This window comes from Synchiropus splendidus, chromosome 4 (assembly GCF_027744825.2).
Source record: "Synchiropus splendidus isolate RoL2022-P1 chromosome 4, RoL_Sspl_1.0, whole genome shotgun sequence".
NCBI lineage: Eukaryota > Metazoa > Chordata > Actinopteri > Syngnathiformes > Callionymidae > Synchiropus > Synchiropus splendidus.
Window position 1 is genome coordinate 25,221,301 of NC_071337.1, and position 24,706 is coordinate 25,246,006.

General features: G+C 43.7%; 4 protein-coding genes across 11 annotated transcripts in view; 3 read left to right on the forward strand and 1 right to left on the reverse strand.

The window, feature by feature from the left end:
• Positions 1-9,852, forward strand: part of abcc9 (ATP-binding cassette, sub-family C (CFTR/MRP), member 9) — a 34,694-nt gene extending 24,842 nt beyond the window's left edge. For 3 of the 7 annotated variants that reach the window (XM_053861723.1, XM_053861722.1, XM_053861724.1), the window contains 6 exons: positions 761-839; positions 3,113-3,221; positions 5,565-5,668; positions 5,990-6,123; positions 6,280-6,342; positions 7,567-9,851. In XM_053861723.1, the coding sequence (XP_053717698.1) occupies positions 761-839; positions 3,113-3,221; positions 5,565-5,668; positions 5,990-6,123; positions 6,280-6,342; positions 7,567-7,704 (627 nt within the window). In that variant the 3' untranslated portion in view covers positions 7,705-9,851. Of the gene's footprint in view, positions 1-760; positions 840-3,112; positions 3,222-5,564; positions 5,669-5,989; positions 6,124-6,279; positions 6,343-6,636; positions 6,873-7,566 lie in introns of all 7 variants that reach the window. The other 4 variants (XR_008414324.1, XR_008414325.1, XM_053861721.1 and 1 more) reach the window with 2 other exon arrangements.
• Positions 9,853-10,314: 462 nt separating this feature from the next.
• Positions 10,315-13,338, forward strand: kcnj8 (potassium inwardly rectifying channel subfamily J member 8). Its single transcript, XM_053861725.1, has 6 exons — positions 10,315-10,800; positions 11,669-11,817; positions 11,874-12,034; positions 12,106-12,245; positions 12,409-12,625; positions 12,730-13,338. The coding sequence occupies exons 1-6, from the start codon at positions 10,454-10,456 to the stop codon at positions 12,979-12,981; spliced, it is 1,266 nt and encodes a 421-aa protein (XP_053717700.1). The 5' UTR covers positions 10,315-10,453; the 3' UTR covers positions 12,982-13,338.
• A 292-nt stretch (positions 13,339-13,630) lies between these two features.
• echdc3 (enoyl CoA hydratase domain containing 3) lies at positions 13,631-16,236 on the forward strand. Its single transcript, XM_053863257.1, has 6 exons — positions 13,631-13,818; positions 13,980-14,101; positions 15,061-15,158; positions 15,371-15,571; positions 15,643-15,821; positions 15,921-16,236. Exons 1-6 carry the CDS (start codon positions 13,682-13,684, stop codon positions 16,072-16,074), a joined length of 891 nt encoding a protein of 296 aa, XP_053719232.1. The 5' UTR covers positions 13,631-13,681; the 3' UTR covers positions 16,075-16,236.
• Positions 16,237-18,059: 1,823 nt separating this feature from the next.
• usp6nl (USP6 N-terminal like) overlaps positions 18,060-24,706 on the reverse strand; it is a 53,748-nt gene continuing 47,101 nt past the window's right edge. Inside the window, exons 11-14 of one of the 2 annotated variants that reach the window (XM_053862969.1) lie at positions 24,329-24,394; positions 24,046-24,145; positions 23,829-23,981; positions 18,060-20,260 (exon numbers count right to left, since the gene is read on the reverse strand). In XM_053862969.1, the coding sequence (XP_053718944.1) occupies positions 18,753-20,260; positions 23,829-23,981; positions 24,046-24,145; positions 24,329-24,394 (1,827 nt within the window). In that variant the 3' untranslated portion in view covers positions 18,060-18,752. The remainder of the gene's footprint in view (positions 20,261-23,828; positions 23,982-24,045; positions 24,146-24,328; positions 24,395-24,706) is intronic. The other variant, XM_053862970.1, reaches the window with a different exon arrangement.

Consider the following 24,706-nt stretch of genomic DNA (forward strand, 5'->3'; position numbering starts at 1 on the left):
ATGAACTTTTTAAAACATACAGATGGTTTCCGTATGATATAGGGATGTAATAAATCAATTGCTTTTACTTAAATATATTAATTTAGTTTAAAGATGTATTGGTGCATGTCTTTGTTCAAAACCGGTCCCCCGATTGGTGGAACAAAAACATGCACCTACTGTGGCCCTTTGTGGAAGTAATTGTTCACCCCTGTGTCAGAGGGCTCGACCTGGGACTGAGAGGTTGACAGTCCAATGTCCTGATGTGTTTGTGTCGTTCAACCCCGGTGGCGTGCTGTTGTCAGCGTGTGAATAGGTGAATGGTTGACTTGGATAAGCATGGGAAGCGCTATAGAAGTGAGAGCCATTAGAGTTTAAGCTGATGCTTGGGTCGTCTCTTGATACATGAAGGTCCTGCTGATTTTTTCATTAATTATTATTAGTTTCACTTGAAATGTAATGTACCTATAGGGAGGTTTTTCATCTTTCCTGGACTGTGAACTTTTGAGTTAGTTATTTACCGCTCCGAATGAAACCCAAAGATTTTATAACAAATATATCAAAATAAATATAGGAAAAAAATCTTTTTTAAAATAATTCAGCTTTCAGTCCGGTAGCCAGATGAGTGACTTCATTTCAAACATGTTGTTTGGTCTTGACACCGTCACTACTTAACACCAGCTGGTGAAAGTGTGCCGAGGCACAGCAAGTACCTGTGTTCCCATTATCAAGCACATGACTGATGTCACACAGCAATGCTACTCACTTTCTCTCTGCTCAGCTCGGGATCTGTGGCCGCACCGGCAGCGGGAAGTCCTCTCTCTCCTTGGCCTTTTTCAACATGGTTGATATTTTTGAAGGTAGGTCGGCCTTTGACCTTGAATTGAATTGAAAGTGCAGGGTGTGGGAGAGTGGTTATTAGAGCTGTCAGCACAGTGTTAACATTACCAGAAGAGTTTACTGAGCAGCTGTGAGATCACTGGCTTTGTCCTAATCTTTCACCTTTGTATCACGTTATGTCAAAAACAAACAGAGAAACAGCAATGTGTCACCATTTATTTGTGTACATAAAATTATTGGATGCATGATTGAAGTGAGAGAGTGTTAAGTTGGGTTGCACGATATTGAGAAAACTGACGTTGCGATTTATTTTTTCTTGCAATTTATATTGCGATATTAACACAGAATTCCCACCAGTGGATCTCAAACAAATTTGGCAAAGTAGATAGAAGTACCGAAAATCTGGAAAATTAATAAGAAAAAGAAGAGATTCAGTGACCCGTGAGGGTGCTGGCACATTGAGTTCCCTTGATGCAACTCTGGACTTCCAATACATGTTATTTTCATTATTATTTTTTAGTAGTAGTAGCAGAACAGCAAAGCACTCGCGCCTCAGAGCAGATAGCTCCGGGGCACGCAATGGCAAACCTCTGCGGAGTAAAGAGATTTCTCAGTGATACTTAGATGAAGCGAGATAAAAGTTGAAAAGTCTGGAAAAAAGCAGGAAGATATTTCTGAACAGCAGTGATAAACATCTGCTCGAACGTGATAATCTGCCTGATGTCCAATGAGTGACCTTGTGTTTGGAAAAATCTCTATCCACATGAAACTACTGACAACAATAAAGCACTCATACCAGGCATGTACTATGCTGTTGTAATGGACTGAATGAATTCAAAAACAGAGAAGATGATGTGCTCATAAAAGCTCATTGAGTAGCTGAGGCTGAGGCAGCTGGAGCAGAATGAGCATTATAATTATTATTATTTAGCTTGGGTATACAGTAGGGTGGCACATCTCCTTTTGTCTTGTTACATTTGCAATAAACGAAACAAGTAGACTTACTCACTCTAGTGAATTCAGAAGAGACTGGGATTTCTCTATGCACTTATGAGGTCATTGAAGAAGGTTCCTGTGTTAGCAGAACAATAGTTGGTGTTTATACTGGAGAAGGTTTATGTTAGCGGCTGTTTTAAACACAAGTCTTTTTGTTCCCGAGGGGTGTTTAGCTGTGAAATTCCTGAGTGGAGTACCTGAAGTAGACTAATCAGAGGATGCAAATGGAAACCCGACTAAAGTGCTGCCGTCATTCGCAGGCTCTGTGTTCTATTTCATGAGGTCTTTAAAAAGAAGCCGGTGTTTACAAGCCTTGGTCGTAATCGTGTCTTTCTGTTTCTGCTCGGGCCGACGACTCCCAGATAGATTAGTCAGCAGGGAAGATGAGATTACCCAGTCACTGTTTCCATATACATACATGCGCTAACACAGCTGGCCGGCCTGTTTTATCCACCGATAAATTCAGACTGTTGTGTCAGCAACATTTCCTTATAAAGAGGTGAAATAAAGCAGAGGCAGCGTGTTGGATAGCCAGTGACCTGAACTTTACTTTTAACAGTTTTGGAAAGAAAACAATGAAACGTACCTCTGAGAGACTCATAAGACATTGTTTCCTTATTTTGCACCGCTGCACGTATGAGGTAGTATTTGGCTTTCAAATAAGATTTATTGAAGCATCTTGTCAGAGAAATGTACTCAAGTTTAATTTAGCATGAAAATAAATCAAAAGTTCAGTCAGCTAAAGAGTCGTCTACAAAACCTGTGCTTTCTATGCCAGGTCCAGTTCATGAGCTTTTGAAAATAGAAAAAAAAAATTTAATGATCAACCCTGGTTATTGAAGGCTTTTTTGTTATTTTTGCCAAGAGCATCAACAATTTCTCCCAGTCTGGAAAGATTAGAATTTTTGCTGCTGAGCACATGGATTGATGATTTTGTTACCAAAATGATGAGACCTTCTGTGTACATGTGAAAAATGAACCATAAAATCATTTTAATTCAGACATGTTTACCTTGCAGCATGCAGCAACTATTCTGTCAAACTACAAATAACAACAAATAATCAAACAAATGTTGCGTGCAGACAAGGTTTACTGGTGCCTTTGCCATGTAGACACAGTGGAAAATGACTTTTTTTTGGTACTGGTTTTGCAACATTCCATTACAACTTTTACCTTTCGACCCACACACGTTAAGAAGTGAACACACACTTCTGACAGCAAGCTTGATGCTATGTCTCTGTAGCTATTGAAAACTAGTGTGATAGTTGTAGTTGAAAATCTGTTGTGTTTCTTGTAGGAAAGATCATCATCGATGGGATTGACATCTGCAAGCTTCCTCTGCACACACTCAGGTCCCGACTCTCCATCATCCTCCAGGATCCTGTGTTATTCAGTGGATCAGTCAGGTGAACTCACCATTGTCTTTGCTGTCATGTTGTTTTTAAAAATAATTTCTGGGAAATGTCTTGCGTGCACCAGCTTAGGTTGAATCCAAAGCAAATTGTTGTTGCAGAAGGATGTTTGTCGCATGACCATGTCCCAGCTGTGGGGTCAGTGGTTTACAGCGCAGTGGGAACTTGGCTCGAACTTATTCTGACTTTTGTCCCGGACCTCACAGACTGAAGAGCTGGCCATGCTTTTGGTCTCTACTTCTTCTGTCGCTGACGCTAACACCATCTGCGTGTTTGTACAGCGCCATGATACATGATGAGAGTATTTGTTAGCAAAGACAAAGAGCAAGTGCTGTTTATTTGAAAAGATATGGCGCTCCGCGTCGTCCTGAGTGTGTCTCTTGGCATCCCACCATCTTGTGTTTACTTAAGTGCACGCCTGGGCTAAATAGTCGACAGTTACTGTTTCACACTTCATAAAAAGTCTGACACATCACAGCCATCCTTTCTTCATTTAGGAGAAACACTGTGAGTGTGTTCGAACTGCAACATCAAAAATATATACATATGTTTATCCCACTTTATTTATCTTCTTTTTTCAAAGTATTTTCTTTTCATTTTCAATTTAGAAACAATAGCATAAATCACAACGCACACATTACAAATTAAAAAATAAATTAAAAAATGTCAAGGACAAACAACTGAAAGAAAGGCCATTGTACAAACAAAATATAGTTATACATACAGATAACTATGTGTGTTTTACCTTTCATTAGATCAGATCTTCTTAATGGGGAAAGACATTATTCAGTCATAAAATGAGCTTGAGCCTAGTCTTCACAAACCACCTTTAGCCGCTTGTTGAAACATGGTGGAGATGTCAACCTCCATTCACTTAAAGGGGACCACGAATGGTAACCCATGGTTAAACAGTTATCAACACTCTCAGGAAGGTTAAGCGTCTCCCTAACTAATGGTGTCGGTGTGAAATAACCATTTACAGTATAGTTCTAACATTATTTTTGCACAAAGTGTTACCCCTACAGTATGTGATACGCTCAGATTGTTGTTCGAAGCGCATTCATGTGTCACAGAAAGAATCGTGGGATTGATTGAAAATCTAAGTATGACCCAAAAAATCCACTCATCTAATTTGTATATTGTATATTGAGTCCAGTATGCGCTGCATGAGGACGGCAAATGGACTCTCGCTGACTATTTACTCCAAAACTTTCAGAGGCATGTCCACGAATGTTTTGCCATCTGCTTGTGTAAAGTAGCAACAAGATCAGGCTCAATATCTGCAGCGGGGCTTCTTCAAATGCAGCAATGTTGCTAGTCCCAATTTTGCGAGTTTGCGAATAAATGACCTAATGTTCCGTTTCTGTTTGTAGCTTTATCACATAATGAAGAGACGGATGGAAAAGTTCTTGTGTTTCCTGTACTGGAGTAATGCAGCCGGTGAAATACGCTTTACAGTCCCATTGTCCAAAGCTCATCAGATATATTCTCAGCTACGTTCCTTGCCCATGACAACTTTAAGTCACATAAAACAGATCAGCTAGAAACTAATAGTTTGGAGTTGGAGGTGGGCGACTCGTCTATTTTCCTATTTGTTGTTATTTGTCTTCAGTGTTTTCATATTTGAGATATTTTGGGAAGTTAAATTGTCAAATAATAAATAACCCAGTTATAAATAATTGGATACACTCAAACCAAAAAAGCAGATCCACAGGGAATTTGAACAGACTCTATTTCGCTTCCCTCTCTAAAGCTTCTGATACAAGGTTTTCTGAAAAAAATACTCTTCCTGATTATTTCCTTACCACGATGGTGATTATGTGTTGGCAGGCGTCAAATTGTTTTTTTTTTAAATAGTATCACAGAAAGAGACTTTGGAAAACAGAGCATCCAATCACATCACTGGACCAAATCAAATTCACCAGTGTTGGACACAGCAATAAGTAATAGTTACTAGTACCTCCCAAATTGTGAGTTAGTTACTGTCACTTTTTTTTTGCTTAATGTAGAATTTCATTGCTGTAGCAACCAGTCATTCCTTCCAAGTTCAGTCTCTCTGTTCTGTCTCACAGGTTTAAACTAGAAAAGCTCAGTCCACCCCTGACACAATTCTCCTTTGTACTTCCTGGTCAGTCCAAACAAGCTGACGTGTACCATGCCGTTGCTTTGTTATTAGACAAGGATAGGTACTGTTTATTTTTCCCACCATGCTGAAATGTACATGTTCTGGTACAGAGTCGCGATACCAGAACCCGGTCCTCCTCTCTCCCACCTCCTTCATTGAGGCCAAGCCGTGTTCTTGAGGTGTGTGAAGAGGCTTTCATTCTTCTCCTGCAGGTTCAATCTGGATCCTGAAAGGACTTGCACTGATGATCGACTTTGGGAGGCGTTAGAGATCGCTCAGCTGAAGAACATGGTCAAGGTGCTGCCTGGAGGACTGGGTAATAGACTAGAACTGTCTTGATTTAGTGTGGCTAAGTGTTTATTAATATTTGTTTGAAGTCTGAAATACAGATTCTTTCTTGCTTGAGCAATGCAGATTCTGCTCCCATGTACTGTAGTGGTACCAATCAAAAATATAGATGATTTGACCTCGCATTTGACATCCTACCTCTGACACCATTTTAGCTACAGATACAAGAATACAGCTTTGCTGAAACCAACCTGTCGGCGCAACACACTGACTGGGATTCAGATTTCAGCAGTTGGTCTGAATGTTATCACATTATGAAACAAAACTGAGGGTCCTCTGGTGTTCCCAGATGCCGTGGTGACCGAGGGAGGAGAGAACTTCAGCGTGGGTCAGAGGCAGCTCTTCTGCCTGGCTCGCGCTTTTGTCCGCAAGAGCAGCATTCTGATCATGGACGAAGCCACTGCTTCAATAGACATGGCCACGGTTGGTATTTCCTCAAACTTTTTATTGAGGAAGCATCCAGTGTTATGAAAGAATTTTTAGCTTTCCACTGTCCAAATGTCTGATATGTGTCCAACTTTCTTTTGCAACTTGTTGACATTTTGTTCCCAGTGATGTTTACGCTTTTTACTTCTGCAGGAAAACATTTTGCAGAAAGTGGTGATGACTGCGTTTGCAGACAGGACTGTTGTGACTATTGCAGTAAGTTTTTTTTATCAACATGGTTGAGCGATATTAAGCTTTGGCAGATCAAAAGACAAAACTTCATAAACTAACATTAGCATCCCATCCTCCATCAGTGCCTAGTCTAGTGTTTTGATATTGCATGTGCCTTTTCATGAGGACCGAATGTTTATGGTTAGAATGGTGTGAATATCTCTCTGTCCTTTCTGTCAGTTATTCCTCTTCTTCTTAACTTTCTCTCTTGTTCTGTGTGTCTCTTCCTCTTTGCTTCTGTGTCTTTTGTCTCTCTTTTTCCCTCCATCCCATCACCAGCACCGTGTCTCGTCCATCCTGGATGCCGAGCAGGTGCTGGTCTTCTCTTCAGGGATTTTGGTTGAGAATGACTCTGCTCCCAAGCTGCTATCACAGGAGGACAGTCTCTTCAGTGTGCTGGTCAGGACTCACAAGTAGACCTGGTCGCAGTCTTTCCCCGCCTTCCTGCTGTCTCTCTTTTCAAACTTTGATGCCTAGTCTGCGTCTGATCAAGTCTTACTGCAACTGCTGGACTGGTTGGTACCTCTGACGTTTCCTGCCTTGCTCCCACTGACTCCTGAGATTTGTGTGATAGGATGATGCATGAATCACTGAAGTTAAAGCGTCCAGAGATACGCTGATCTTAAATTTCCTGCTTTAAGTTTTGCGTGTGTAACAGTGTTAAGTTTGCAGTGTTAAGATTATATGTTTCATCTGGCAATTTTATTACCATTGTCAAGTTTCCATCTCAGGTTCAAAAAAAGTACACTCATAAATAAGTTAAATATTTACCATAATTGCCATATAACTGAACTAGAATCAGTTTCTCTCCTTTTTTATTTGCTAAATTCCCGAAAATGCATTGTAAAGAAGAAATCCTGTGTTGTTTCTTGTATCCTGGCAGCTGTGTACAGGATATGGTGGTTGTCGGTGTCTTTAAATGAAAAAAAAAACATACAAATAGAGGATTTTAAGGGTCTAATAATGTTGAAATTATTTGATTATCATTTTTGTTAAAAATCTTAAAAAATGTTAATATTTAATTAATTCACAATTATTTCTACTTATTTTTATTTGTAAAAATCAACATTTCCATTTTTAATGTAATAACATTCAAACAATGAGTCCTTATTACACAGAAAGGTTTACAATAATGCTTGGCAGATTGATCTTTTCTTTGTTGTTGTGAATATATTTGATAAGAACTGATGTGAGTCCGTTTGACCACAGCACCGTGTCCACACCATCCTAACAGCCGACCTGGTCATCGTCATGAAGCGCGGCAACATTCTGGAATACGACAAGCCGGAGACTCTTCTGGAGCAGGAGGACGGGATGTTTGCGTCTTTCGTCAAAGCCGACATGTAGACCAGAGACCTCGGTCAAACTCCAAACAGTTTGTATCGCGGAGGTGGAGGCAGCCCTCGGACATAGTCATTCACTTTTAAGAGAAACTGCGTTGTTGCCTCCTGGACAAGTTGTTTGGGAAATCATTCTGGATAAATGAGGGCTCACTACCAAGCGCTCTTGAAATAAAGTGATGCAAACTTCACTTCACTCAGACAAAGTTCAAAGTGTGTGATGATTAGATGTCCATGTAGATAAGCGATAATCTGAGTGTTTTCATCGATAAGGTTGATGTAATGTAGAGAGTGATAGAGTCAAACTGTTTAAAGAATGCAAACCAATTCCACACCATTCAAATCTTTTTGATCTTTAAAAAATATCTTGGAAAAAGGCAATAATAATCATTAGATTCAATTCACTTTCTTTTTTATTAATTATTTATAGCAAAAAATATTTTGTAAAATACTGAAAGGTTTTGACTCATTTACAGAGTGAGTATAATGGTGAGCTAAGCACTTTTGCAAAGCAATAATTTGGAATGAGCCCATGATTTTTTTTCCCATGTCTCTGATGTTAAAGCAGGAAGCAAGAGTGACGTTATGGTGCACTACATTACAGTCACTTGACAGAACTGCCTTAAAATGTCATTGCATTTCTTTTCCATTGTCAATACATGATGTATTTATGATGACGCAGTGTTGCCAAATACGTTTGCATGGCCACTGATGAGTTATTGTTCTGAGCGAGACGCACGTCATAATAGAAGCTCTGATTTTAGCAGTATGTTCTGATCCTCGTTTAAGCTGGAGGCTATGTATAGGTCGCAGCACAGTGATGCAGTGGTTTGTACTCTTTTTTTTAACTCAAGAATAGCAAGGTGTACTTTTACTCTATTTTTCACCTGCAGAGAAAATGGTTATCTCTTTTTCTATTGTCTTTTTGTACTCAACTTCAGGAATGGGTTTAAAAAATTGTTATTCTTCTCTGGGTCAATTTTTATTGTCAGTCACACGGCGACTAACTCAAACTTTGTTAACATCATCGGTCTATTGTTGCTCCTGTAAATGTACTGTCTTTTCTTGTTGCTCCATCTTCACTAGTACAAACACTGTAGGGTGTCACTCTTGATCCCGGTGACCCCTCTGTCTGTCTGCAGTCATGCTTTGCTGAGCTCTCATCAGGGACAATAGACACAAAAATCCCATGATCATGCAGTCACCACTTGGTTCTGGACATTGCGAAGTGATGGCAGAAGAATCGGCGAATGTTTTTGATGAGCGTGTTATTGTCCCGTTATGTTGTTATATCATAATGTTATGTACAATTTCACATCATACCATAATGTTATTTTTTAAGAGTTATATCTCTATAATCCATTCTATAACAAGTTCACCAGCAGTACTACTTATTACTTTTAATGTTAGCCTGCTCTGACTGTTTCAGATTCTCCTGTGTTTCGCTGCCATGACTCTGTCAACTTTGTTTAGTTTGTCTCACGCGTGTGTGCGTCCAGAAAGTGTGTGGCAGCCATTTTTGGGCCGGTTCCCTCACAGGAATAGACGCTATTACGGTAAAAAGATAAATGTGATGTGAATTGGAAGTGGTTATTATGGGGTTTCTCTAGAACAGGGGGAGGAGGGGGCTTCAGTCATGACGACTACACGCTGTTTTAATGCCTGGCTTGTTGGTCACTTGTATCTATGTCTTTCTAACGTTTTTGAAACACTTTTGTTGTCAAACAATCTTTGTAATGAGACACATATAGGCCAATGACAGCTGTTCAAATGTGACTTTAGTATATTTCAATACTGGTTGGTTCCATTTTTAAATACATTTCTGAATGTATATGTGCATTTGTGTGTCATTACCTATTAATGCATGATTTAAAATGATGAATCAAGAGCTTGGAGATGTTGGAGAGCGTTTTTCACGTTTGAAGATTCTTCCGTACAGATAACAGATTCAGGGTGTTTCCTCCCAGTCAGACATGACGAGACGATTCGCATCTGTACAGTATGTGATTTAGCTCGGGGATACCAAGACTGTCCTTCTCCAAAGCTCTTCAGTCAGAGCTGTGCTCACATCCTTACCAAATTCAACCTTTGCCTTGGCTTCCAGTGTCCAGCAGGTTAGGAACCCATCACTCTTGAATCCAGCCAGAAGCGAAATTGAGCCGTTTGCACCTGCAAAAGTCATTTGTTGTGCCATCATTTGGAAAAAAAAATCCACAAGACCATTTCATACTCCTGTAAATGAACCTTTGCTACGTGTCTGATGATAAACATCTTGAACGTTTGTTCCACACTATAAATCCCTTGACGATACACTGCTGAAATATGTGAAACGTCGCCATCTGCTGGAAGAAAAACATCCATAGTGACATAAATCTGACTTTCCGTCCTCCTTAGTACTAAATAAAGATACAACATAAACTATATAATATACAATTGTTTTATAATTTTACATGACAAACATGTCAGGTTTAAATGTGTTTCGTTTCCGTGGCATTTTTAAAATATTTATATACACTTGTTTTCAGCTTGAAACCAAGTTATTAAAGAGCTTTGCGCGGAGTCCCCTGAAGGCAGCAGCTGTGACCGGTTCCGGACTCTGGAAGTTGGGCTGCGTCAACAGCAGTGCAGGATCAGAACCAGCCCTCCGGACGGGCGAGCGGAGGCGGACTTTCGCTCCTGCAGACATCCGCTGATGCCACTTCAGCTGCACCTTCTGCGCCTCCAGTCCAGACAGATTCCAAAGACGCATCGCAAAAATGTTGGCGAGAAAGAGCATCATCCCGGAGGAGTTCGGTCTGCCGGGACTGGTCTCGCGGATGCCCCGCAAGCCGGTGTTCCGAGACAGGATCAACAAGGCGCGTTTCATCGCCAAGAACGGCTCGTGCAACTTGGCCCACAAGAACATCCGCGAGCAGGGGCGCTTCCTGCAGGACGTCTTCACGACCCTGGTGGACCTGAAGTGGCGCTTCACGCTGGTCATCTTCACCACCACCTTCGTCAGCAGCTGGCTGCTCTTCGCCATGAGCTGGTGGCTGGTGGCGTTCGCGCACGGAGATCTGGACCCGGACCGCCACAACGAGACCCACTGCGTCACCGACGTCAAGTACGGAACTTCATTTCATCTTTTTTTTTTTCTAGAGGTACATGTAGTAGCAGTTTGGCCTGCGCCAAAAGCGAGGCGGCTCAGGTCAGTTCATAGGCCCTGAGCAAAGTTCTGCAACACATTCTACAACAACGGAGATATATTTTAAGTCAATTGAAAGTAAGTTATTGGAAGGGTCTTCTTTTGACCAGTCAAGAGAGCTGCAGGAGCAGATGCTGTCGTGGTCTTATTGGTCTGACTCATTTTGTCTGTGACCTCTGTGACCCACGAGGAGCGCAGGTTTGAGGCCAGGCAGGCTCGACGCTGTTTTGAACACACTGAACATTGAGGTCCATTCAACATACTGTAAGCAGTTGAAATCTGGGTTGTCAAACATTTCGCTACAGAATCTTGTGGTGAAATGGAGGTTTAAATGCCACCCCGCGCTCACAGTTCCACTTCCTGCCTGACTTTATCTGACTGCAGCGTGGGGAAGTTGCTCTCGACAAACAAGTGCAGATGAATGATTTGTGTTTGAAAGAAGGGCTGTTTTAGACTCGCTTTGTTGGGAGCAACACTTTCCCAAACATTCACGCAGAGTCAGCAGCAACTGGCCTCACATCATTTTTTTAAAACAAGAGCGCCACCTATTGAGCTCTGAAAATGCTATGAACCCTTGTCAGTCCATCACTATATGAACTATTCAGAGAGAGCGAACCTATTACTGTGTTTTGTGTAACATTCACAGTAAATAAAAGTGGGCATCCAGAGTGTTGCTGCTCTTTGTATATAACTTTTACATCTACACCTTTAACCAACAATGTCTTCGCCTCTTTGTTGGAGCAATTGTATTTATGGCGTCTCGTAATAATAGACGTTTCCTCCTTAGGTCCTTTACATCGGCCTTCCTCTTCTCCATCGAGGTTCAGGTGACGATTGGCTTCGGAGGTCGAATGATCACCGAACACTGTCCGACCGCGATCACAGTGCTCATCATGCAGAACATCGTGGGGCTCATCATCAACGCGGTCATGCTTGGTAAACAGAGACCATCCATCCATCCATCCATGGGTTCTTACCTCTGTGTCTTCCAGGTTGCATCTTCATGAAGACGGCCCAGTCAAACCGCCGCGCCGAGACTCTGATCTTCAGCCGACACGCTGTCATCGCTGTCAGGAACAACCGTCTGTGTTTCATGATTCGCATCGGGGACCTGAGAAAGAGCATGATCATCGGCGCCACCGTCAGGTTACAGGTGTGTCTTAATAGGATTTGACAGAATATTCGCATTGAGTTTGTAGTACACCCATGTGTTTCGCTGTTGAGGTGGTGAGAAAGACAACAACTCCGGAGGGTGAAGTGATTCCCATCCACCAGATCGATGTCCCTACGGAGAGCGCAGTGGCCAGTAACAGTCTCTTTCTCCTGGCGCCGCTCATCATCTGCCACGTCATCGACAAACACAGGTTGGTTCTGCTTGTTTCTCCAGCTGGTATCAATGCTATTTCATAAAAACAGAAATAAGTCAGCCAGTAGAGTGCGCTCTCGCCCCTGTCAACGTGTGTAACAAAGACACACATTCAGGCTGTAGTTCACAATATGACCAGCAGGGGTCGCTGTTGTCCTCAGTCCTCTCTACGACTTGTCGGCCATGGAGCTGCAGTGCAGTGACCTGGAGGTCATCGTCATCCTGGAGGGTGTGGTGGAGACCACCGGGATCACCACGCAGGCCCGGACCTCCTACGTGTCTGAGGAGATCCAATGGGGACATCGCTTTGTTCCCATAGTAACGGAGGAGGAGGGGGTGTACTCTGTGGATTACTCCAAGTTTGGCAACACCGTCAGGGTAACTGCAAGCTTGTTAAATCACTGTAACCTGAAACAGATGAGCAGAGATGAACCTCATGACTTCAAGACAGGCTTCTGTAAACTCATGGACTGTCCCATCAGGTGACCACTCCGTGCTGCAGTGCCAGGGAACTGGACGAGAAGCCGTCCATCTTGATCCAGAGCCTGCAGAAGAGCGAGCTGTCGCACCAGAACTCTCTGAGGAAGAGGAACTCCATGAGACGCAACAACTCCGTCCGCAAAAGCCCCGGGGCTGGTGGGAGCCTGCGTCTGAACAACTCTGCTCTTGTCTCGAGCAAAGTCCAGTTCTTCACTCCGACGGAGAGCGCGCCAAACCTGAACGCCGTCACCTGACACGAGGCTGGCAGCCTGCTGGCTGCGCTGCTCCTGCTGGTGGGAAGGAGGTGGTGTTTGTCTCCGGTGGGACTCGTCCTGGGTTTGCTCCCGACTATGTCTCAGCTGTTCTGATGTTTGAGATGAGATTCTACCATCCTGGTCCACCAAACATGTCACCGCTGTCTTTCGCAAGATTCACCATTAAATTACTTTTTGGATTTCAACCTCTACTCATGATTTCCAGCCTCATTTTAATGCAATTGAGGATAAAATTGGACAAAATATTTTCTAAGTGGCAACACTAGTGATGAGGCAAATTATTATTATTATCAATAACAATAATACTAACCATAACAATCACAATACTACTACTACTAATAATAATGAGAGACAAGATGTTTCAACAACAAAAATCTACAATGTCAGATATCAAATGGTTTATGATTTAAAATCACCTAACACACTTTAGATACAGTTTAATAATAATAACATTATTATATATTATTATTATTATTATTAGTAGTATTATTATTATTATTATAAATGCCATTATTACCTTTTCTGCTGTCGTAAATGTTGTTTGTGTAAATGTTGAATAAAACGCGCCTCTTGTGCCACAAATCTCTTCAAATCGCCTTCCAAGCGCGAGCCTGCGTCTTGCGTCACTCAATGCGCAGTGAGGTTACCAGGAAGTGACCGTTCCCGTCTGCATGTAAACATGGCTGGTCGCGTCCTGTGCAGGTTTTCCAGTCTTCTTCGGCTTCGCAGGTCGGTTTTGTCATCAAGTCCCCGGTTCTACGCATTGAACCCGGAACCGGAGCCTTTGACGGTGTGTCAACAACAAGACGGGATCAGGTGACGTCCAGTTGTTTTATAAGCTCTGAGCCGCACATGCCGCGTCCTCATCGGACACCCATTGAAATTTATAAGTCGTTTATTCCATCAATCTTTAGCCGGGACACTGCAGACCGAATACGGCCATGTAATCGACGGTGTTACTTTTATCGTTCTTTCAGGAAGATAATATTAAACAACCCCAAAAGGAGGAACGCGCTGTCGCTGTCCATGCTGGAGTCCCTGCGTGAAAACATGCTGATAGACGTGGACAGTGACGAGCTCCGAGTCATCGTCATCGCAGGTATTTCGATCATGAATGTTAGTCAACGCTTGCTTCTACAAACACGCCACATCCAGTTATTCCACTCTCAGTGCCGTCGCTTCACTTCAGCGCATGTTTGGTCATGTTGCACCAGCGTTGGCACAAAATATCGACATGAACTATAGATACCGTTCACGTCGTAGCGTTACAAATACAACGGTGAAGAATAGTGAATCCCAAACCTCCTGTATTGCACGTGTTTATTTGAGTGGCACCAGAAAAAAAATCTGCAGAAAGGTCAAAGGTTATTCTTACACAAGGCAAACACTGTGCACTGGATGTGTCGTGCATTGAAATACTTGAGTCTAGAAGTACTACCATGGAAAGCAGGTGCAGCTTTGCAGTGGTTACAAATGATACACCGTCGCCCAGGAAGGGATTTGCAATTCAATTTCCATTTAATAGTCCACAACCTGCCTCGGTTAATGTCGCTGCCACCTTCTGCGCCTTAGACCCGCCCCCAAATGCTGTCATTGGTGAAGCAGCTTGGGGTCAGGTATTCTTCACTGCCTCCTGTGAAGAGGCAGAGGAGTGATCCACCTTTGAAGACCGCAATAGTGTGCGGTGAAATTATTGGTGACTTTAATAGACGTAAAATTTTGCCCAGCTGCAATTTAATTTTGTCCCTAAACTGAAGCCGTAGTGTTAGTTGAGACATGTGCTAAATGAATTCATAAGAATCACGTTATAGCATGTGTGTAGTATTGAATAAATGAAGGGTTTATGGTCATGTTTTTGGCAGGCGGTGAAGAAAATAAAATAAAATTCTTTTGTAAAGTAAGTAAATTAAGTGAGCAACAGAAGGGGCTATAATGCCACAAACAACTGAAAAGGTCTTCTGCTTGTTTTGCACCAGTATACCACAAAGAAATTCACATTTGTCAGTGAAGTTTTTGAAAACATTATGAAAAGTGCTTAGCGTGGTCGTGTTTTCTCAGCCAATGGTCCTGTCTTCTCATCTGGACATGATCTGAAGGAGCTGACATCCAGTCAGGGTCGAGCGCATCACACTAAGGTGTTCAACACCTGTTCAGAGGTCAGTTTTGTTTGAATGTGCAAATGTGTTTTTTTTTTTCATTGAGAGCACCAGCAATAATAGCAGGCCGGTTTATCCACTTGCCATGACGTGGAAGCTTCATGTCATGGCAAGTGAAACTGTCGCCTGAGTTATTGTAGTTCCCACTTTCGCCGATAGATGGCGACCGTTTATTAACACTTGAACTGACCTGAGGTCACGGATGTTTTCAGGTGATGACTCTGATACAAGACATCCCCATTCCCGTGATCGCCATGGTGAACGGAGTCGCTACAGCCGCTGGCTGTCAGCTGGTGGCCAGCTGTGACATTGCCGTGGCGACAGACAAGTCCAGCTTCGCAACTCCCGGGGTCAACGTGGGTCTGTTCTGCTCCACGCCGGCGGTGGCCCTCGGCAGGGCCGTTCCGAGGAAGGCAAGATGCTGAACTCGCTGAGCGAAGTCCCATGACTAATTTCTCTCAAACTGCTCTGGTGTTTCTCCCAGGTGGCCATGGAGATGCTGTTCACTGGGACACCCATCTCGGCCCATGATGCCTTGCTGCACGGTCTGGTCAGTAAAGTGGTTCCTGAGGAGCGATTGGAGGAGGAGACGCTGACCATTGCTCGTCGGGTCTGTCAGTCCAGCCGACCTGTCGTGGCTCTGGGCAAAGCTACGTTCCAGAGGTGAGTGAGGTGTGGCGCCGGAGTGAGATAAGATTTCCTCACTTTCATGAACAGCTCACGTGCAGCAGCTGAAGCCTGTGGTGTTCTTCTCCCCCGCAGACAAATGGCTCAAGGTCGCGACGCAGCGTACGCCACAGCCTCCAAGGTGATGGTTGAAAACCTGGCGCTGACTGATGGGCAGGAAGGCATCCAGGCTTTCTTTGAGAAACGCAAACCGGTATGGAACCACCGAGTGGAGAAGGCTCACGACTGAGTGGCGTGAGACGCTTCGACAGCTGAACGTTCGTCCCTGGACTCCTGCTTTTGGACTGAGCAAATATATGTAGTAATTTATAAGATGAGTCTGGATGGTGTCGTGTCTTTTGAATCAATAATGAGCTCTATTTTTGTAATAAGATGGAATTGCATCAGGTGTGTGAAGATATGTTCACTTTAAATTCTAAATAAAAAAAAATATTTCAATCCTTTTCTGGAAGGTCTGTTCTTTTTAAATGAGTGTTCTTTTAAAATCAGCTGTTAGGTAAGAAAAAATGCAATGTAAAGCTAGTAGCATAAGTAGACGTTTCACTCTGGTAACAATAAGAGTAAAATGACCTTGTTCTATGTTGCAGTCAGTATTCTTACGCGTCAGCATCCCAAGTCATACTGAAGTGTGGTATTTTCTGGTGTAATACATCTAAAGAAGCAACCTCTTCTCAACCTTTGTCAAGTTCGTAGCAATTTATTTCCACAACACACGAAGTCACTGCGCTGCTGTGATCGCATCATTTCAGGATGTAACTGTTACTTCCACATCACCTTTTTCACCAGCAACAGTTTTTACAGAGCACATTCGCGGTGGTGGCTTGTAACGCTTCTACCGCCATCCACACACTTGAAGATTCCTACAGCTGAGCTACAGTTCAGTGAACATGTGGCAGTACCTCACTGACACGCCTCTGGAACAATGTACACGTTTAATGGATGAAATGATCTTATATTGTCAACAAAGTCGGATCTGCAGAACCGCTAAATAACTATATCTAACTGAGTCAATTTCAGCCCAGTGTTGTACAAAGTGAAAGTCGGAAAAAGAATAAGAACGTATGTAAAGAAGCTCTTCAGTATCAAAGAAGACATGCCAAAGCCTTACAAGTCCCTTCTATATGCTCTGGTCCTAGTGAGCGTGTAATAAAGATGTTTGACTCACCAAAAGATGAAGAGTGCCATGGACAACTGGTCAAGCAAGTTTCAAGAACAGGCTCTGGAACCGACAGCAAATACTCACCGGTTTCAAACGCAAACAAACAGCAAGCGATGATACCAACCAGTCCGCTAGGAAACATGCATGAGTTTTATTCTGCTGATCCTACTCAAGAGATCACAACATCCACTTCAATTTGATCTATACTACCGTTCAGTGTTTTGAGGCTCTCCATCTCTGATCCTTCACCCTCTGACAAGTTCAAGTTGTCGCTTCAACGTGGTTTGAATGAAAAATGAGTCCTTCGTTTAGACAAACCTGCTCTTCTTCCTCAAAAACTTGCTCAAATGCAGATATTGCAGCCACTTCCACCTCTTCACTGCAGATGGCAACAGCATTTGACTCATTTACGAGAGCCTTGTCAGCATCACCGTGCCATTCATGGCTATAAAAAGGAAACAAATTTTTTATTTTTTCGCTGCAGAGTACTGACAACACCAATGGTCGCCACTTGTCCCTCGTCCTTCAATCTTGCTTGCATTTCTTAAGATGCTCTTCATCTTTTTTGAGACCAGGCTTAAATGCTCAGTGCCTTTATTGGAACATCCCGCTGGCACACAACGGTTGGGCATCTGTTCTCTGATCATGAAGAGCTTGTTTACCAGCACCGAGTAGATGCTCCGTCATGAGAGTACTCTTGTCATCAAGGCACATATTTGCTTCTCATTTGGTGCAATAGTGTGCAGAATTTGAATTCAGTTTCACTTGTCACTGTATTTAGCGTTGCAAACAGATCCAACTTCGTAGACAATATATGATCATTTCATACTGCGTCTATTCATGGATAGGTCCAAAGCCTGTCAGTAACTCTTTAAACATCAGTATTTTCAGTCAGTCGCTGGAATATGGAGGACCAAAAACCATGACTTGAGGAAAACAAATCCATAAAACAGTTACAGTATAAGACTGTGCAATGATACACAGCTCTAGTTCTGTTGCTTTTCCTGTCACAATATGAGGTGCCGCCTGTCAGCCGAGTCTTTGAGAGAGGAGAAACGAACAAACTGCATGAAACAAAATTTGACCCAACCTCATTTTATTTCAGAACTGAGTGTGTTTGCAACAAAGAAATGGACAGTTTAAGGAGTGTCACGAACAGTAAGACAATACTGTTAACAGGTGTCTGAGTGTGTCCGAGTTGATGCTGAAATGTGTGAGCGACACATTTGCGGCATGTGTCAGTAGTATATGCGTCAGTGTTATAGAACAATAAAGCTGAGTGGAACTAGTTATCATCTGACTATACAGCAAACTTTCGGAAAACTACGTAGCAACATATCTTCTCATCTTTCGTTAGGATTTCTCCTTAATATCATTTCTGTAGAAATAAAATAACATTTAACAAACCTAAAAAAGTCAACTAGATAAAAAACCCTTGTTGATCTACCGTGTCGAATTGAAATGGGAATGCTGGGGATCCATCAAGGTCTTGGAAACACTCGCAGCGTCGAGTGCCAGGATCCAGACGTGAAGTATAAAAAATAAACATAATTCCGTCTCAGGAAGACTCTCCTGCTACTATTTTCTCCAAAAAAAAAAAAAAAAGTCAACTGTACATGTCAGACTCTAAAAGATATATTTATATATGGTCACCTGTTGTTAATGATTTACATCCAAAAATAACATTAAATCTTCAGTCAGTATTTTTGCTCAGCAGCTGGTGACTTCACAACAAAGTGTCTCAAAGATCACAGCAGCATGGACTCCTGTGCTGCAAACGCCTCCTGTGCATGCCTGTAGTGGGGTCCTCCAAACAGCTGGGGGAGCTGTTGCCTTATGACCGGGGGCTGCTCCTGGAATTGTGTCCTGTAATGCAGCCTGCTGTCTGGACTGTCAGGGAAGAGGAACTCCTGCACGGGGGACATCTGCGCTCGCTGGAAGCTTGGAGAGCGCGGCATCCCGCCTGGGGACGGTGGCGGTAGCAGCTCGTGTTCCCCAGCCCATGCTGAACCATCGACCATCCGCCGCTGTCCTCCATCTTGTCCGTATTGCAGGTTTGTCTTTCCGATTCTCGGGCCTTCAAATCTGTAGTCCATCGGTGCGTGCACTTGTGCAGTGGAAGTGAGCTTCTGCAGGTAAATGGGCGTGGTCCTGCCCGTGGTCTCTAGCTGCACGTGCTCCGGGGGCACCCGGAAGTTTTGGTGCATGTGGGTGTTGACAGTAGGAGGGGTCTGTCGCCGGTAGGTGGCGAAGGAATTGTTCATGAGAGATTTTTCAGGGGACAGGCTGGTGGGCTGCCGTCGTGTGGTGGCATAGGTTTGTTCTGGGTACTGTGCGGAGGGAGCATAGTGGTCCATGTTGATGCTGTAGGTCGGGTGAAGGATGGGGACCTCTGTGGTGGTCCTGCCCGGAGAATGCTGGTGTGGAGGGGTGTGAAAGACACTCGGGTAACCTGCTGGGGGATTTTGAGGGAATGGATGTCTCACCATTCTGGGCCCTGAAGAGACTGAGACCACGCTCCCAGCAAGGCTAGGGCCCCTGCTCGGGCTGCTGTGTTGGTAGGACGATACGCTGAAAGGGGTCTCGCTGCGAGGCGCTCTTATCCGGGACGGAGGTCGTTCCAGCTCTAGAATCTCAAACTCTTGCTCTGGCAGGCCTGGGACGTTGTCGTACTGGGAGGCGTTGGAGCCACGATCAGCGCCAGCGACAAATCCTTTGGGCCGTGGTCGGCGTTGGGGTACGATGGACTCTTCTAGGCTCGAGGGGGCGGGTGAAGCCGCCCGACTCATGTGGGTCTCTTTAGCTGCCAGCGCCTTGGCAGCTTCCAGCTTTGTCTCTGAAGGTTTGAACCACCGAGGCCCGATGTCTTTGCGTGTAGCAGCGCTAGAGTTGTGGTTGGTGACTGTGTTGCTCCCTGACTTCTCCTCAGGTACGGCCTGCGGTACAGGTGTAGGCGTTGCGGATGGCGTCAAACCCCGCTCTGGCTTCTGCTGCTCTGTGAGAACCTCTTGTGACCCTCGGCTACGATTTTCTCTTCTCGCACTCTTGTGGTGTCGAATTGGCTTGTCCAGCGAGTCCCTGCGCTGACGACTGGGTGGCCTGCTCTCTGGCAGGCGCTCAGGCGCCACGACGTGCTCCTTGGGAGGCTCGACCGGCTCAGCGTGGGTCTGACCGTTTGCCAGGTGGTTCCCAACAGCCGACCCGCTTTCAGGAGGGAGCTGCCCGAGAGGCTTCTTGGGAAACTCGTCCTCTTTAGCTGCAACACAGACGAGAGAAACGCTGTCAGATCTGCACCTAGGTGGCGCTGAAGAGGCAATGGGTGGACACACTTTGTGGATTCACATCAGATGAGGAGTCACGACAGGAACATGAAGTCATGCAAAACCACTGGCAAAGGTGAAGTAAGGAGGATTCACTCATGTCAATAAAGTTTCCACAGGCAAAGAGTGCAGGACAGAAACGTTTTCGGTTCAGCAAAGAAGCGACACTTGCACTAGTGATCCCACCCCCTTTCAACCAACCACCTGGAATATCGGACCTCAGCAGCCCTCGCCCCAAAATGCCTTGTGTGCCTTAATAAACATGTTCTAAAGTCGCCCTAACACGACTTTCCAGCAGAACCTCTTGAATGTCAGCCGTTTCATTGGAAACATTGAAACATGGTTGTTTTTGAGCTATCAACAAATGTTTGCTGCAACACAAACAAACAAGCAAGGCTGTGCTCATCCAGTTTGAACCCTCAAAAGGAGACCGGTGAGTGGACCAGGATGCAGCAGCTGCAGGAAGCACTGTGGGAGTGATCCAGGAAGTGAACTTGATCGCACTGAATCCACAGAGAACAACAGCAGGACCATGGTCGACTGACCTTGACCCACTTCCTCAGCAAGGGTGGAAAAAAAGAGACTTCAAATGTACATTTACTTTTTTACAACTGATCTGCAGCCTCCAAATGTCCAGTTGAGTCTTCCAACATGAAGCAAACCAGGTCACAGTCACAAGTCTCTTGCACCTTTGCCCTAGTTAACCTACCAAAGCCTGGAGTTCATAGTTGACCCCTGACATCGAATTGGTGTTAAAAACCAGTGGTGCCCAGCCATTTCAAGTGAAAGAGCACAACAAAACACTTCCATGTGTCTATACAACTAAGATATAGCCACAGGTTCCTCTGCACACAAACTCCAGGCCTTAACGTTGATTCTGGACATCAGAAGCAGTGTACCGTGAGGGTCTGAAGGAAACTTGTGATTGTTCTGAGAGTGGAAAGATCGAGTTCAGAGAAAAATGTAATTGTTTTTTTTCAACAAACAACTGCCTGTATCAAGGTTTCTCTCTTTGTAGACACTGCGGATGGGTGATAACTTATCGTACAGGAAATGCAGCCAGAAACAATCCCTGCTACGAGAATTCTTCATCTCATGAAAAAGTCGATAAACACGCAGCACACTCGACGCCTTGGACCTCCATACATGAATACAAGGAGACCGTGCCGCAGATACAGCAGACAGACGGCTCAGTCTGTGAGACACGAGCGGCTTCTACCAGAGACGTGAAACATTGAATTTCTCATCTCTACACTTGGTTAACTATTATATTTTAACATAAACAGATGATGATGTTGGAGACAAAGTCCAATAATAAGTTTCATCTTGAAACAGTTTCAAGAGAGAATGTAGTGTCCAACACATGGAAAAGAATGAAAATGTATTTATCGTGATGATTATCATTATCGGCAAAATGACAACATTTATTGTGATATTTTTTTGTCCATATTGCCCATCCCCATTTGACACAAATACTGGGAGAAAAAAAAAGAGTAAATGTATCGCTGTTCTATTGGAATACACTAGAAAGTCACATCTTGAGCCTCCCTCCAGAACATGGGATTGACAGCTACATATAGAATACAATAGAATTTTAGAACAGTGATGAGTAGTTTTGTTTCCTACTCATTCCTACTTGTTTACCACTCATATTTGGTCAATGTCGAGCACTTAACTTTTGAATTCTTAAACGGAGTGATACTTTCGATTATGAGGGCACATTGATCATCAAATACTGGACAAAAGCTTTTCCCCAGAACTGAAAGAGAACTCAACCAAGAACTCATCAGCTTATTGACTGAAGAAAAATAAAAGACAAGAAGAGGAGGACGATCTGCCACTGAAGGACACGCAGAGAGCTCAGCCAAAATACAACACAGCTGGGGAAAGTGAGTGAATTTTGTGGAAGAAAAAAAAAACCCTGAGTGCATTTCTGGACAGACAGGCGATAGACAGGACGAGCTGACGGACTGTGGGGGACAGATGGACAGAGAGAGACATGACGAGAGGGAAGACCAGTCAGGAAAGCCCACCGGTTACTGTTGTAGGAGGGAATGTGGACCCCTGTCACGGCCACACTTTTGTTGTTGTTGGCTAACAGTGTTTGAAAGAAGAGGGAGAAAAAGCAGATTAATGAGGAGGCAGAAGAGCAGAATCAAACTCCCATTGGGACGCAGCAGGATGTGCAGAGGCCCGCTGAAGACGTCACAAATACACGGTTAAAACATTCAAAGTCAGCGTCACACACTCGTCCAGGCAAGCTGGGGTCGCCTGACACACCATTGGAAGCTTCAGGACTGAATATACTGTACAAGACTGCAAAAAAAGTGATGCCCTTCACAGCTTTCTTACAAAAATCAATGTGCAAATATCAATACAATTACTGCAAATGTGTAACAAGATTCTGAAATCTCTTTCAACACTTCCACCACTATCAACTATCATCCACATCTTGATCCACAAATGTCTTGCTTTTCCTAAATCAGATCAGCACCTCCATGTTCTGCCGCCAGAACATGGAGAACTCAACCATATATATATATATATATATATATATATATATATATTACCGTTTGCTACTTTTAATCCTCAATTACTTGAGTTTCAATTCACATATTCAAGAGGATTTGTGTGAAATGAACTCCAGATTTTAATCCACACATATATTGTATATATATATATAATTTATAATTTATAAGTTGAAGGCAAAACACACACTGTACTAATAAGGGCCATCAATTCTATAATCTAACACTCCAGAGGATCCTATCACTGACAGTCAGTTGTCCGATGATGTATAGTTTGCAGTGGCACCTTCATACCGCCAGGTGGCGTCTTGTCTCCACTAAACTGTTGCGGACATAAAACGCCTTTGGCATCAAGGAACGGGGTTGAACCTCACTGTTTCACTAAGGGCTCAATTAACGAGAGGTTTCACGATTAATCACATTCTAAAATTTGACACCAGAATGATCAAATTTTAATCCATTCTGTAGACATGAGCTTAAACATCAGAGTTCGCCGTTTTGGTGCATAAAGTGCACAGAATAACATTTTAGTATTTGTATCCTGAAGTTTTTCAAACTAAAATTTCCCATCCATCAGTGCAATCTGGTGCCATCTCATTCATCATGGACGATGCTTATGAAACCATATTTTAGAATACAGTGCACCTGGAATCTTTCAGTGCACTGAAAAATGTGCAATTCATCTGTTATTTGGTTTATTTTGGGTTATGTCTTTAGCTAATTCACTGAATTAACCATTTAAAGTTCCAGCCAACATTTGAATATGCGGCAGATGACAGTTCTAGCACAAGCACGACGTCTGAGGAGAGACTTGTCTCTTGTTAGAAGTGGTGCCTGAGACAGATCTCAGGGGCCCTGTAGTGGCCACTTCCCACCGTCCTCCATACAGTCTCTCAAACTATCACTGGTTTAGATGAAGCACCTGAGCACTCGAGGAACAGCACTGAGGACATTTTAAACCTTTATACTGCGATACCTGGTGCCGGCAGCTCCAGCTTGTTCCTCCTCAGCTCCGCCATAGAAGCTTGTAGCTGCTCGATCACGATGTCGTCTTCCAAGAAGAAGTTTTTGGACAAAGTGACCTGCAGGAAGTCCACCAGCTCCTCCATGGACAGCTTCATGAGGTGTTCTGTGGACAGAGTTCGGTGAGATGAGCGAGCGCGGCCATGTAAGTCTGGAGTGAGGCGACTTACTCTTGTGCAGCTTGAGGACAGTATAGGACATGGCAGGTAGCACACGCTCTCCCTCCAGAATGTAGATGTCCCAGATCCTGAGAGTCAGCGTGAACGGAGTCTGCAAGACAAGTGTGGACAGAAAAGCTTTTAACCTTCATCCACTCTTTAAATGCCACAGAACTTCACATTTGTTGAGTCGCAGATGTTACCAATGATTCTGAGAACTAAATGTTCAGTGTTCAGCGTGAACTCAAACATTGAAAGATTTGTGGTGACTGTTAAAGAAATGAAGGCGACTCACTCTGTCGAGGAAACACTGGAAGAACCACTTCATGGTGTAGAGGCTTGTCAGCACCTCCTGGTTGTCCTGCAGAGAAGCAGATTTAGATTCATCTCACAGAAGAGGGAAGCTCAAAAAAGGGATGGTGCCACATCTGCCACCATAAGGACTCAACATCTGTCCAGGAGAAGAGAGAGCTCAGCCAAAAGGCAAAGTTATTAGCTGCCAGCTGCGTGTTGTAGCAGGAGAAGATCTGAGTTACAAGAAGATGAAATGAGGTTCCAGAGAAACAGAGAAGTCAGGGCCTTTTCTCTTATCAGACCTCAGACTAGTGGAAGATAGATGTTGTTTATAGGTGCAGCGAAAGAGCCACTACAGTCGGATTATTGTTTGAAGCCA